This window comes from Colias croceus, chromosome 12 (assembly GCF_905220415.1).
Source record: "Colias croceus chromosome 12, ilColCroc2.1".
NCBI lineage: Eukaryota > Metazoa > Arthropoda > Insecta > Lepidoptera > Pieridae > Colias > Colias croceus.
The window spans coordinates 3,878,322-3,893,930 of record NC_059548.1 but is presented as its reverse complement, the minus strand read 5'-3'; the positions used below and the strand labels follow the sequence as shown (position 1 = coordinate 3,893,930).

General features: G+C 34.0%; 2 protein-coding genes across 2 annotated transcripts in view; both read left to right on the top strand.

The window, feature by feature from the left end:
* Positions 1-9,373, top strand: part of LOC123696013 (NFX1-type zinc finger-containing protein 1-like) — a 33,658-nt gene extending 24,285 nt beyond the window's left edge. Inside the window, exons 23-27 of the mRNA XM_045641991.1 lie at positions 2,096-2,258; positions 4,169-4,280; positions 5,223-5,440; positions 6,771-7,054; positions 7,775-9,373. Coding sequence (XP_045497947.1) covers positions 2,096-2,258; positions 4,169-4,280; positions 5,223-5,440; positions 6,771-7,054; positions 7,775-8,499 — 1,502 coding nt within the window. The 3' untranslated portion in view covers positions 8,500-9,373. The remainder of the gene's footprint in view (positions 1-2,095; positions 2,259-4,168; positions 4,281-5,222; positions 5,441-6,770; positions 7,055-7,774) is intronic.
* A 4,306-nt stretch (positions 9,374-13,679) lies between these two features.
* Positions 13,680-14,910, top strand: LOC123696048 (KRR1 small subunit processome component homolog). Its single transcript, XM_045642049.1, has one exon. The coding sequence runs from the start codon at positions 13,846-13,848 to the stop codon at positions 14,869-14,871; it is 1,026 nt and encodes a 341-aa protein (XP_045498005.1). The 5' UTR covers positions 13,680-13,845; the 3' UTR covers positions 14,872-14,910.
* The last annotated feature ends 699 nt before the right edge of the window (positions 14,911-15,609 follow it).

Genomic DNA, 15,609 nt, shown 5'->3' with positions numbered 1-15,609 from the left:
GGATATAACTTTGGATACATACTTGGTACATACAGTTGCTAGTTACATATTATTTTTTATTGTTGCCCCACCTTGAGCCCATGGCTAGCTACGCCCATGACCACGCATATAATAATATTATTATGTTAAAAGATATTTTTGCTAAAATAAATATTTCATGAGATATTTATTATATTATGTCGTCAAAAATGTCATACTATTATATAATTTTCCAAAATCCACGTAGTACCTTAATACATAAATATAAACTGACATATAAGCGATATATGCTAACCAAGAAGCATAAATCTTATACACTGGAGATTTCGGTATGAACATTTGACGTGTAACAAGAAAATTGTTGTGTTTTATCACTTTCACACCTAACTTGGTATTGCCACTGTTAATACGAAGTTTTCCCAAGGCTACTATGTATGCCGTAATATTCTGTGCAAAAGGTTAGTTTTTGTAGGTACATGAGTTTGTTGATAAATTGCCAACAACGTCATTCAGAAGCATTGTTGGATGAGACAATTATTATTTATGCTAAATAAAATAAGTATCTGGACCAATTATTAAAAAGCGATACTCCCTGATTATGGGTAGTTACCATAATAAAATTGTAGCAACTCTCACTTTGACAATATGGCATAAGTGTCAAAAAAATTGCGTCGCTTCGAATATTAATTAATATTGTTGCGTATTTAATAAATATTTTCCGAATATAAATAATGTATTGCATTGTGAAAAATTGCAGAAGTGTTTGGACACCAAATTCTGGCATAGAATTTCACAGGCAAGTGTATATTTACGTTATTTACAGTATTCCTCAATACTCCTGCATTTACCTGTTTAGAATCATTTCAATGGCAAAAATTGTAAAATTTTGCATCATTTTAGAAAGCAGTCATGTTAAATTTGTTATTTTCCTAATACTTTATCACTTTTCAACAAGTTTTCAATAAACAAAATTAACAAGTAAGGTAACCATGATGACGCGTTTTTATGGATAGTGAAGAGAATATATTGTAATAACAATATTATGATGAAATTTAGATCACCATTTTCAAGATTTTTACTAGTAATGAAACAACACTCGACATCGGTATTGCACTCACATGTAGTTATAAGATTGTTCGTTTTTACATTGAAATTTATACTTTTTTAACTTACCTCATATTTTTTGTTTTAGGTATTTCAGCTTTCCAAAAAGTAAAATAAAAAGAAATATATGTGCCCATCAAGGGTAAAATTACTGAGGATTACGACCCAGAAAAAAATACCTTTTGAAAAATAAACTTTGTAAAGTTAGCTGAAATTTGTGCAAGGCGTTTATTATAAACAGTTTTTCTTTGATGATTTTGGCTTGAAATTGACCCGTCGAAGCAACGCGTTTAAAAAGAAGATCTGAGTAGCTTACAATTTGGTAAACAGCATCTGATGCAAAACACAACTTTCCTCTATTTACAAAGGATGTTAATGCTATATATCGGTTCATATCCAGGCTTTGTAGCCAAGAGTTATTTAAAATTATCATTCTATACCAATTAAAATTGTACGTACCTATAAAGTATGGCCAGTAATATTATAATATAATTAATACTGTTAAAAATATATGTCGTTATTATTTATAGACCATGATTTTTAGTTTTTTCTATTTCGAAAAATCCTGAATATACAAACCAGTGTGGTCACCCACAGAAAGAGACAAAAAACAACACTGACGTCATTCAAGGTTATATTTTCTTGTGACAAGTCAATGGTCATAGTGCAATCTCCAGTGTATTAGATATAAGCTTCTTGATGCTAACAAACTAGCAGTTAAAGCCTTTCCGCGAGCGGAAAGCTGGTACTTAAATAATAAAAAAATTCTATCATTCTAATATAAAAAAGAGCGTGTGCTGAACACACGTGTCAGAAGTGAAACTCCTTTGGTTTAAAGATTTAAAGATATAAAATCATCGCCTTACTCCATGACGCGACCTTGAAATTTTACTCTCAACGCGCCTAAAGAAGATTCACTTCAAAACATTCGGTTTCTCAGCGCACACTTTCGAGGAACGGGTCAAATATGCCCAACGGCCTCGATGACAGAGCTGGCCGTTCACAATTTCAGATAATGTGAAGTCGCGTGACTTCCTGGAGTACTGCAAGGTGGCGTGCGATGCGCAGCTGGAGTGCGGGCACGCGTGCGCGGGCTCTTGCGCGGCGTGCTGGCAGGGCCGCCTGCACGCGCCCTGCCGCCAGCGCTGCGACAAGCCCAGCATCTGCGGACACGTGTACGTGCACCCTGCTCCCTCCTCTTATCCACAGAATATAATATAATCTATATCTAAATATTGTATAAAACTCAAAGGTGACTGATATAGTGATCTATCAACGCACAGCCCAAACCACTGGACGTATCGGGCTGAAATTTGGCATGCAGGTAGATGTAATAACGTAGGCGTCCCCTAAGAAAGGATTTTAGAAAATTCATCCCCTATAGGGGTAAAATAGGGGATGAAAACTTATACCATGAAAATTTATCTTTTCCACGCAAGCGAAGCTGCGGGCAACAGCTAGTGGAATATAAATAGTCAACTTTGGGCATAAATAATTGCTAGCTCTATAGCTATAGCTCAGGGTTGGTACTCGCTGCTGATTTAACATAGGTACGCGAACACACGTCACGCGACCTGAACGCAGTGAGCGCGTGGACGGCGAGTGGCAGGCATGTGGCAACCCGTGCACCCGCACTCGACTGCCAACTCAGTCGGCAACGGCGCGAAATAGCGCCCGGTAAACTTCTTGACCAAAAAGTAGCATGGTAGGGGAAGTTTGCGCATCAAGTTTTAGTACATTTTTATATGCGCAAGCTTCCCCCACCACGCTACTTGTTGGCCAAGAAGTTTGCCGGGCGCTATACCTTAATTTCGGAGTGAAACCCCCTGTTTTAACCCCCTTCCTCCTCCAGACACGAAAATCCTACTAATATTATAAATGCGAAAGTTTGTGTGTAAATACAAATCTCGTATGGATGTTTCTTACTCTATCACGCAAATACTACTGAACCGATTATGATGAAAGGCACTCATATATCCCACTGGAACGGGAAATGGTTATGGGTTTTTCTTTGAAAACGCGGGCGAAGCTGCGGGTGGAAAGCTAGTCATACAATAAAATCGCTCCATACGTGTGAAAGAACACGCTGTCCCATTTAAAATATTATATTAAGCTATCCTAGTAGCGATTTATACGGTCTTACTATTCATATTATGATAAAGTATAATACAAGCACAGCCTAATCAAAATTCCACGTAAAAAGTATAACGAATTTCCTATCTATAACAAGAATACTTTAAATTTTAATAATATCTATACATATAATAAATCTGTAGAAGGGTTAATTCTGTACATTGAAAATATTGAAAAAATAACTAGCAGGGGGTGTTACTGGATCGATACCAAACCCAAATATGTGATTAAAAAAATTTTTGTCTGTCTGTCTGTCTGTATGTGAAGACATCACGTGAAAACTACCGGTTCGATTTCGATGAAACTTGGTATAATTATACCTTATTATCCTGGGCGTAAAATAGGATACTTTTTATCCTGGAAAAATACGTAGAAAAAAAATTAATCTCAATTTTTCAGTTATCCATAGACGTTGTTCTGTAGTAGGTACCGCGAACACACGTTGCGTAATATTATAGACCTAGCCGTATTTGGGTCCAATAGATATTTATAAGATGTCATTGTCCGAGTTACTCAAAATGGAGAAATAAACCATCCACGCAAAGACCGACATCCGCGCGGACGGAGTCGCGGGCGGAAGCTAGTACCTAATATAATTATAAGTAATATTGCAATATTATTAATACCTATTGCATTTGAGCAATCTTATATAAAACCACATTTCAAGCGTTTAATTCTTATTAACTGTACGTAGTAATAACAAAGCACTGACATAATCAAGATAATACTAAATAGTTTTATTTAAGAGAATTTTGATTTGTTTTTAAACAACGTTCATTTGTAGATGAATATTTGTTTTCGTATTTGCATTATTTATTTATTTCAGGCAACAGTGCAGTTACAGTTAAAATATCTTAAAATACATGAGGCCCGATTAATAATGTCTTCATATTATTAATTAAAATTTACAGTTCTTATAATCGTTTTAAAAAAAGTTTTTTTTTTACTATAGATGCAAGGAACCGTGTAATGAAATATGCCCGCCATGCGAGAAGCCCTGCGAAGTGCAATGTAAACATTCTAAGTGTAAAAACAAGTGTGGAATGCCGTGTACGCCATGTAAGGTATGTCGTGGATTCATTTAATTATTAATTGTCTACATGAATAAGGATATATAAGATTAATTGTGAAATGTAAAGAATCACCTTAGAACTTATTTACATCTAGTGATCTAATGATGTTCATTTATGCTTGTTATCGGTGATTTGACAAGCGTCACTCAACGCCTTACTAGTTCGGCTAGTTCCCGGATTGTTACATAACCCTGTAATATATATCTACTCTAAGCCCTTTGAACAGAATGGATATAACGCTCGGCTGTCGGAATATTGTTGAATGATTCGCGCCGAGCGCTTTCTTTGAATGACAAATGACGACAGAATTTGCATTTTCCAAATGTCCACAAGAAGACGGTTGCAAACCGACGGAGCCCTGCTTTTTTCTGTGTATTTTAAAAACTAACGAACCTTATCTAAGACAGCTTCTTATCCAAACCAACGACTATGCAAGATAATGTTTATAACAAGATTTTAGTATTGCTAAATTTCAAACCTACTTGAATATTAAAAATGTATTAGTTCAGAGATGATGGGTGGAATGTTGAATGTTGAATCTCTCAAAGTTGCGTGAAAACATTCGTAAAATGTAGGAATGATTCCTTCATGTGTGAATCTTAAAACGTTTCATACCGGCACTAAGATACTAGATTCCGTAGTCAGTAGAATTGGGCTAATAACTTCTGCGCTAACTGAAAAGACAGTGCTCGGAAACTATCGAATCAAATATTTAAATTGTTTTTACATTACACTTTTACATTTTGCATTGCATTATGCTTTTGTTGAATTGCTTGTGTGTGTGCATGTGCTTTTTGCCAAGGATAAGGCATAACGTAAACAATTTCGTTATCAAAATTATCATAAATTAATGGAAACGGATCTCGAAGTTTTAAAATTCAATTGAAACTTATTCGATGCACTTGACCCTTAACATTTTTCAATTTCCTTCAGGAAAAATGTGACCGTAAATGTGAACATGGTCAGTGTACGAAATTATGCGGGGAAGTCTGCTCGATACCTCCGTGCTCTGAACCTTGTCCGAAATTGATGAAATGCGGCCATCCTTGCCGCGGCCTCTGTGGCAACCCTTGCCCCAATGTCTGTAAGATTTGCAAGCCAGACTCGTTCCCTAGAGATTTAACTGGATTCGAATATGAAGATGATGTAAGGTATGTTTTCCTTTTTCTTTTTTTGATACGGCGCACCACAACTGTTAAAAAATAAGAACAAAATATCCTTAATCAATACACGGCGTACATCCTCATCGATAGGAACCAAATTGGAATTTATTTACATATTTAGTGAAATGTATAAGTTCTTAAGGCAAACAATCAATTCAAAATTGATTGTTTGTATTGTCAACAAGGAAAATATAAATATATATTTTCTTTCCTCCCAAATTCATTGTTAATGTTCAATTAATAATTCTCTGAGTTATACCCAGACTATAATATAACAAAAATACAAAAACTGACAATTGGAATTAGTAAAAAAATGCTATATATTTTATGAGTGCCAAATTTTCCAGAGAATACTGATTGAAATTCTTAAACAAAATACTTTTATTTGCGTCGCCTGAATGTTTAAGTGTAACCGACCCCTTTAGACTCTATTTGGACCCATTTTAAACAAACAGATTTAATTAAAAGTTTGGTACACTTATCAAAAATCTGCGAAAATACAATAATTTATGTTCCTAAAGCGTGTTTTTTTTTAGTTTTTTACATTTTTTTAATCTGATATAATCTGCGATACAATTTTGTAAAAAATACGTAAGAGAAATCTAAAGTAGGTAACCTACCATTCCCAATGCGCACCGCGAGCCGAGCCCCGAGCCCACGCTCGCGTCGGTACATAGTATAACACAAAATCGCTTTCTCTGTCCCTATATCCCTCAAATCTTTTAAACTACGCAAAGTATTTTGAAGCGGTTTTTATAAATAGATAGAGTGATTGAAGAGGAAGGTTTGTGTGTAAATTTTATTACTTTTTAGACACAGCGTTTTAGACACAGTTTTCCTGTTCGCGCATCAGAACTAAACCTCTTTACAAAGAACCATTCTATCAGGGGCGTAGCTACCGCCGTATCTGCCGTATCAATTATACGGGGCCCCCGCGCCAAGGGGGCCCCCAACCTGCGCTTTTGTGAGAAATCTTTACCCTTCCTAAGGGCCCCCAAACAAATTTTTATACGGGGCCCCGCCAAGGCACGCTACGCTTCTGCATTCTATGTATTTTCTTATTTATGATGACATTAAATATGTTTTGTAAATTATTAAAAATAGTCATATATGTAAAACATTAATATAATGTTTTACATAATACATATATGACTATTTTTCTATTGACTATATTTTATTGGTCATGGTATATGACTATTATTGGCCATATTTATTGGTCATTTATATATTGACTTTTTTTATTGGTCATGGGTTTGGTTTGCCCATTACGAAATCACATTTTAAAACAAAAATTTTTGTACATAATATTTGTTTCCAGGTTCATCGTTTTGGAAGATTGTTTACATATTATGGATGTAGATGAATTAGATGTTTGGATGAATAGTAAAATGGAAACAATTGGTATAAAGACGTGTCCATTTTGTCGAACACCCATTATTAAGACTTTCCGCTATAAAGATCATATAAATAATACACTAAAAAACGAAATTGAGCCAATAAAACAAAAAACATATGGAAATCCAAACGAAATCAAAGCCAAAAAGGTGGAACTTTTTGAAAAAATTTCCACGTTTTGCCGGGACCACTCTGATATTATGAAAGGTAAAATTTTGTTTCTATGTATTTTCTTAATTTTTATTATATTATCATTTCATTATAATATGTATCATCCTATTCCCATTGCCTATCCCATTTAATTTTTAGTGTTTCGTACCGAAAGGGTAAAACGCTACTATATTACCCTTAGCTGTCTGAGTCTATCATAAAATTAAGTAATGATAAAAATGAAATAGAGGGCAACTATCACAAGAACAAAACGAGATTTGTTTTAAAATATTATTAACACCATCATATTACAATGAAATGATGTCTTTAAAAAAAGCTTATTTTACGGTACCCATCGGTCGCGAGTCGCACGATTTATTTTATTAATATTTTTGTCTTTGGAATAAATACAATTTTTGTAATTTTTCTCCACACGTGTTTTCTATCAAATCTATACTAATATTATAAAACTGAAGAGTTTGTTGGTTTGAACTTCAGGAAGTGAAAGAACTGCTAATTTCAAAAACTACTGGTCTGATTTGAAAAATTTCGGTGTTAGATAGCCCATTTATCGAGGATGGCTATTGGCTATAATATTATCATCACGCTAAGACCAACAGGAGCGGAGCCACGGGGGTAAAACCTCGGGGCGCTGCAGCTGCTAGTCTTTTATAAAACTTTCACGGAGATGACTCAATTTTAACTTAAGTAGTTAAGTAACTATATTTTATAATATCTTAACATAATAGTTTTTCAAACTTGTATTTATCGTTTCAGATTCACGGCAATGTAGGAATGCATTTCGTATACTTGAAAATTTTATTAAAAATAACAAAAAAGCCTCTCTTATGCAAATAGAAGTAAATTTATTATATCTTCATATATTAGAAATGCTTTCAGAAATGTATGTTGAATATAAAAAGGATCATCTTTCTATTCTGAAATCCTATTTGGACCGACAAATTGATATGATGTGTGATGTTCTTATAAAGAATGTTAAAAAATTCAGCTATCAGCAACAAAATGATATTAAAAATGAGATGAAACGCGTTCATGCAATTATTCAGTTTGATAAAATTATAGGTAATCCAATGTTTAAATCAGTAAAAAATAATAACGAGGTGAAAATTAAATATGAAGAGGCTTTTAAACTAATATTAGGTTGCAAAATATACACCGAACAACAAACAATGGAGGCCTTAGATAGCCTACAGAAGGCCGTTCAAATAAATGTTGTTTGTCATAAAAAAGAAATAGAATTGATAGTCAAAGCTGTTGGATTGAAAGCTGGGCATTGGTTTAAATGCCCTAATGGGCATTTTTATTGTATTGGAGAATGTGGGGGAGCAATGCAGGTAAGTAGGTGCCCTGAATGTGGTGAAGCAATAGGCGGAAGCAGTCATCGATTACTTGCTACCAATTCCCATGCGAGAGAGTTGGATGGTTCCCAGTTTCCAGCGTGGTCTGAAGAATATAATAATATGGCCAACTTTATGTTATAATTTCATCAATACTTAAAACGAAATTAATAAAACTTATGCTTACGACATTGATACAGTTGACCGATAATTTTAATAAGAGGGTAAGAGTTAAGTGAATACTATCAATAATTATAAATAGGGTGAGTAGGGGGGAAGGTGGAAAACTAAGTAATACAATAAATCAATAATTTTTTTAATTAAATTCAGTTTATCTGAATATCTCAATTGGTTTGTGTGGAATGCAATTATTAATGTGCGGCTGCATTTGTTTACGCAACGGCGCGGCGTTAAAATAACCTTACCCCGAGCACTGTATCTTAATCTACGTGATAGGTGTTTTATTCATATAGCTATTCATTGTTTAGATTTGCCAGTATTTTAGATTTATTACGATATCCTTAGTCCTTACCCATCAAGCCGTAAGAAGAACATAATATTATAAAAGTTCAAATCTAGTCCCTTAGTTACTTTATAGATATATACTTACTAATAAAAAACGTTCTCAAACTATTTTTATGTTGTTTTGTCCCTAATTCAGAATATGTTAGTTACCTAATTTGTAGCGTTCTCCAATATCGTATTAGTTTAGTAGTATGTAATATGATAGTTATTTAATAGTTTTTGATGACAATTACAATTTATTACAATTTACTATTTATACTCATATAAAAGTCCAAAAAAACCATTCAATCATTCCCTAACTCACCCTATAACGTTGTTTGTTTTTTTTTGTGTTTTACTATGCATAGAAGAATATCGTTTTGCTTTAGTCGTGTATTTGTTTTATTAATTGTATTTTGTATAACTACCATGACAATTTCCTCATTTCCAAATCATAAGTGTAAATTTAATACCTAAGAAATTTTAAATATTGATTACCGGTACCCACAATTATATATTACTAGTGGTCCGCCCCGGCTTCGCCCGTGGTACGTATTTAGTATCCTATATCCTTCTCCTGGCTCTAAACTACCTCCCTGCCAATTTTCAGCTAAATCGGTTCAGCCGTTCTTGAGTTATAAGTGGAGTAACTAACACGACTTTCTTTTATATATATAGATTTCGCTGTAGGTACTTGTATAATTATTATTATGTATTTCTTTATTTTCAATAAATTTTCCTAACATACATTAGTCGTGTTTTTTTTTGGTCTCACTTTTTGTTACTTCTATACATACCTATAACAAAATTATTGTAGGAAAGTCTGAACTGTAGATTGAATATTAAAAAATGGAAGTGTGATCTACATTCGATAGATAAAAATTTTATATTTTTGTCTGTACTGTTAACTGAATGGATTTACTTCAAATTTGGTACAGAGACATAGCTTGAAACCTGAAAAGAACTTATGATAGGTAGTTTTTATCCCGGAAACCCCACGGAAACCTATGCGGGTTTTTCTTTGACTATGCGGGCGAAGCCGCTGCACAGTGTTTCATTAGATCAAAAAAATTTCCCTGGGGCCTATGCTGTTTATTATATTTATCGATCAAGGGATGCATTTAAAATAGAAGAGTAGAACACGCACGTGTCAATTCAATTTCAAATACTTTTTATTTCATTAAATGATGAACTGTACCTAAATTATTCGTGAAAAAAATTTAAATAAATTCTGAAAACGTATGTAACTGGTCAAAGATTTATTTTATTTATTTATTTATTCTTTATTGTACATAATATAACAAACATAAATAAGCTATACTATAATTACAATTAAGATACAATGAAAACACACGGCACATACGTACTAAAATGCGGCCTTATTGCTTAAAAGCAATCTCTTCCAGGCAACCCTGATTGCTGATTCTAAATCAAGAAAATAATATTTATTTTATAAAAATATAGTCGGATAAAGCATATTTGAGCGCATATTTTCTAGTTTTTATTTTTGGAAAATCATCTCCTGATAACGAGAAATATATTTTCTATATAATTAAAATACTAGTAAATATTGCTCACAATTTTTTTTTTTTGAATATTTAATGGCCTGGTTACGAGACCTTTAAGCCAATTCTTATTTTTTATCACAAATGTTCACGATATTTTTCCTTCCTTTGTCCGTAATTAGATCGTTCCCACAGTGTTTTTTATGTATTTGTATAACGCACTATAACACTTTTTGTTTTTTAACAAATTAAGGTGGGTTCCCACGGCATGTTTGCTTCACAAGCACTGGCAGACGACAAGCGCTTGTCGCCGTCCGTCGCGATTTGAACTGAGCGTTCCCACGGCATGTGTGCGTATGGCAAGCACTGGCGAGCACGGTGGACGGTCATTCCTACTAACTAATACCTAATCTGTGGGTCATTACAAGATGTTAAAAAAATAAATAAAAATATGTACATATACATATATACGTATATATATATATATATAATAAATACCTAATAATAAATAAATAAGTAAAAACAATATAAATATTGATATCAATACTATAAATACATGCTATAAATACACATACATACATATATACTTACATACATACATATCATACATGATACATAATACATAACTTTGTATAAATAAAAATATTACAGCTCGTTGAAGAGATGACGTATTTGTACGATAATTATCGTACGGTTCCGAACAATGACGCACTACAGACGGCAAGCCCCGACGGACGTCGACCAACACCGTCGCACCGCGCCAAGCGCGCACCTTTGATCTTACCGACTTCCGATGGATAGCACATGCGTCGGCAAACATCGGCAAACTACCACAAGCGCGCCGATTCCCATGGCATGTGGTATGGTGTGGCGCGGTCGGGTTTGTGAAGCAAACATGTCGTGGGAATCAGGCTTAAACACAACTGGCGGCGGGAGGAATCACTTACGTACTCCACAGAGCAAGTAATATAGACGTACTCTACTATTTCACTTGCCAATACTAGTCTATGAAATATGAACATATTATGGTTTTGACAGTTGAAGAAAATATGGTTCATATCGGCGATCTTCTCATTACAGAAAGTGCATATATTGCTGTTAATTATGTTCAGTCTTGCAAGGTGTGCGGGTGCTTTATTGTGGCCAAATCTTAATCTATTGATTGTGGTGATAAACTCACGACTAGCTATATCCAGCTCATCATACCAAGGTCTTCTCTGTAAATCCTCTTGAATATTTCCATACCATTTTCCTTTAAATTTCTGATCCTCCTTCCAGAATTGTAACCACATACTATTTAACGAAACATTTACATCGTAATAATAATCAGTCATAGGAACATCATACTAAAATCACTACCTATTTAAATTTTTTCCGTTTTAGAATAATTAGACAAACGACCGGATTAGGCTGGTTGCAGAGCTTGACCGACCATCAGATGAGTGCGTACGTCAGTCGCGCTTGCCATATGTATGGAAATTCATAAAACCGTTCATAGCTAGACCGCTGACCGACCATACGCACGCGTATTGTCATGCGTAATATGTCATATTCATACACATTGTTGATGCGTATCGTCATGGTCAGGACCGACGGTAGGTACGCACTGATGGTCGGTCAAGCTCTGCAACCGGCCTTAGAATGGTTAACCTGCAAAAGTCGGTTTACACCATGGTTTACACTTTACAGTACTGAGGGATACCCTGGGATACCATACCTACTACGATTTTTTCTTATTACGGCCGGCCGTTTTTTCAAAGTGTGAAATTCCTTATTCATTGGGGACACGACTCGATTGACAATTGACATCTCTATTGACATTGACATCGATAGCTTAGAGCTTGATGACAGACTTGAGTGAAATGGGGTTAGCCCGTAGACAGAGAAACTAATAGACAAAGGTACTCTGTAACCGCGACTGAGACAAAGATAGTTTGTCAATGTATAAGTTGAATGTTGCCATGAGTATCCGAGCTCCCGGATGTTTTGGAAAGGGTAAATATTTTTAGGAGCAATTAAATAAAACCAGTTACGAGATTTTTCTTTTGTCTTTATAATCAATTTAGTAGATACAAAAAAATATAAGCAGATTGATTATTGATGACGAAACAATGTTAATTTCGTGTACACATTTCTTACTTTTTCATTGGCTTGTTCATATTTTACAATATTTTGTGAGAACCCAATCTTTTCTCCCACTTCGATCCATTAATTACGTAGGTCTGGATCATCTGGAAACAAATCGATAAACATAGGTTAATAATAATTAATGCTCGCAGGTAGTTCAGGTTCTCTAAAATTATAAGTGTAATTTTATGTCAATCACAATTATTACTCTGAGAAATAATAAATTAAAATATGTTTTCGATGCTGGGTTATTATGGGTTATTACTGGGTTATTATGGGATTTCATATTCATTTACTTTCGAGTTTCGCCATATTGTCAAATCAATATTTTTTTATTGATGATCGGGGTATTATTTTTCCCGACACTGGCAACACTTACTTGTTGATGTTTATAGGTTATTGAATGTAAAAATCGATATTACGCTAATAGTTTCCTTGTTTTAACGCGACTTGTTGTTACTTTAGGCTAAAGTATAAATAATCATCACTGAGAAATTATAAATAAGGACAATAAAGTCGTACTTACGCGTGAAAAGACACACCCGCAATTTTCTTCTCACTATCGCTTATACATGCAATAACACGACAACGCACCATTCTATTTACTTCGATGTCTATATTAAGATAATTTCACCGTCTTTTCAATGTACTCGTATCGATTTTTTACTAAATAATATCCAAAATTCGAACACCAAGCACGATGAAGGCACGAACTGTCAAAGTTTGTTTCGCAACTCAAGTTGCGGATCTTGAAAAATAGGTTACACACTAAGGGACAAAAAATTGGGTATTTGTGTCTTTGTCTTATGCATTTGTTATGGTATTTTCGCTCTCTTTCTTGTGTAAGTGAGAAAGGTATCGTCATTGGGTCTATTAGTTACTCTGTCTACGGGTTAGCCGAAGAAAAAAATATCTTTGTTTTAAAGAATTTATAAAAAAAGTTCTTTATTCTTCTATTTTTTAGGAAACAATACAGTACACTTTTTTAAAGCGTAGCGAAATTCTAATTTTTTACTGCCAACTGAAGGCCGACTGGCAAAATGTGACGTTTATATCAGCCTAGTTTATCTGTGTTAACGTCACAGACTACAGAGTTCATAAATTCATTTTTTGACATTTGAGTTATGACATTGACATGGGGCATGGGCCAATATTTTTCAATTTACAGTATAATACAATTACCTACATAAATAAAACGAGAATAAAACATTTACACACTGCATCAGATATCATAATTAATGTAAATCAACATTAGTCTCAGTCTACTTATAAAATAATACCTACATTACCTAAAGAAGAATTTGACGAAGTATTTTAAAACGTGCACTACGTTGTTTATAACCTATAAGTGAAAATGGAAACTGAATCTGAAGAGGTGAATGATACAGGCCCTGTAGAAAATGCATGGTCTTTGAAAATACCAAAGTTTACTCCAGATGATAATCCACATGGTCTTTTAGAAGAAAGTAAATTTGCAACTCTTTTTCCAAAATATCGTGAACAATATTTAAAGGAATGTTGGCCTTTAGTCCAAAAAGTGTTAAATGAGCATCAAATAATTGGAGAGTTAGATTTAATAGAAGGTAGTTTAACAGTGAAAACAACAAGAAAAACTTGGGATCCCTATATCATTATTAAAGCACGAGATTTTATGAAACTATTGTCCAGAAGTGTGCCATTTGAACAAGCTGTTCGAGTCTTGGATGACGAAATTGGATGCGATATAATTAAAATAAATTCATTTGTTAGTAAGAAAGAGACATTTTTAAAACGACGCCAGCGTTTAATAGGGCCAAATGGTGTGACATTAAAATCAATTGAACTTTTAACTGAATGTTATGTGTTGGTACAAGGTAATACGGTTTCAGCTGTTGGTCCTTATAAGGGCTTAGTACAGGTTAGAAGAATTGTTGAGGACACAATGAAAAACATACATCCTATGTACAATATCAAAAGTCTTATGATCAAACGAGAATTAATGAAAGATCCTAAGCTTAAAAATGAAAGTTGGGATAGATTTCTGCCCAAGTTTAAAAGTAAAAACGTACCAAGGAAGCAACCCAAAAATAAAGTCAAGAAGAAGGCTTACACTCCATTCCCTCCACCACAACCGGAAAGTAAAATTGATCAACAGTTGGCAACTGGTGAATATTTCCTTAAAGATGACCAAAAGAAAGCCAAACATCGCCATGAAAAAGAAGAGAAACAACAACAAGCTAAAAAAGCCAAGGAAGAAGCAAGGAAAAAGGATTTCATTCCACCTGAAGAGAAGAAATATGATAACACAATACCAATTGAAACAGAAGTTAACATTGGTGCTTTTAAAGCAAAAATGAAAAAAGTTGCTAAATCAAACAAAGCCCTCAAAAAAGCTATATAATGATAATACTTCTTAAATCTTAATAAAAAATTGAAAGTATTTCTGTATATTATTTGTCAATGATCTCAATTCAAAGTAGTGGGTCATTTTAAGGATACATTTTATGAATTACCTTTTGGCACTTGGATGCCATTGTCAGAAGGGTGGGCAAGAAATATGATTTTCCCAATGGAAAAATCTCCATGTTTCAGGGAAATGAATTAGGAAGAAGAAATTAACCTATTAAGATTATTAATTTATGTATTTAGAGCCTTTGAATTGGCTCAAGTCAAATTATTATTGTAAATCTATACTAATATTATAAAGCTGAAGGGTTTATTTGTTTGTTTTAACGCGCTAATCTCGGGAACTAGGTACTGATCCGATTTGAAAAATTATTTCGGTGTTAGATAGCTCATTTATCGAGGTATGCTATAGGGTATATATCATCACGCTACGACCTAGTAGGGAAATATAGGTAACTGCATCAAACAACACACTCGACGATGTATCTACATCAAACGAATATGAGCTAGATAGAGCAAGAGCATTATTTCGTGATTGTTTGTGTAAACGAAAACTCTTATTCAGTGTTGTTCAGTATTAAAACATTGGATAGAATCTTTTAGAATGCACATAGAACAACGAAAGAATGCTCTATGCCTGTTTACGCTAAAATAATTTAACATAGTGGGGTTAGAATGTGCATTCGCTTGTTTGATGTAAATGCACCGTCATAAAATGTTTTACACACAGGTT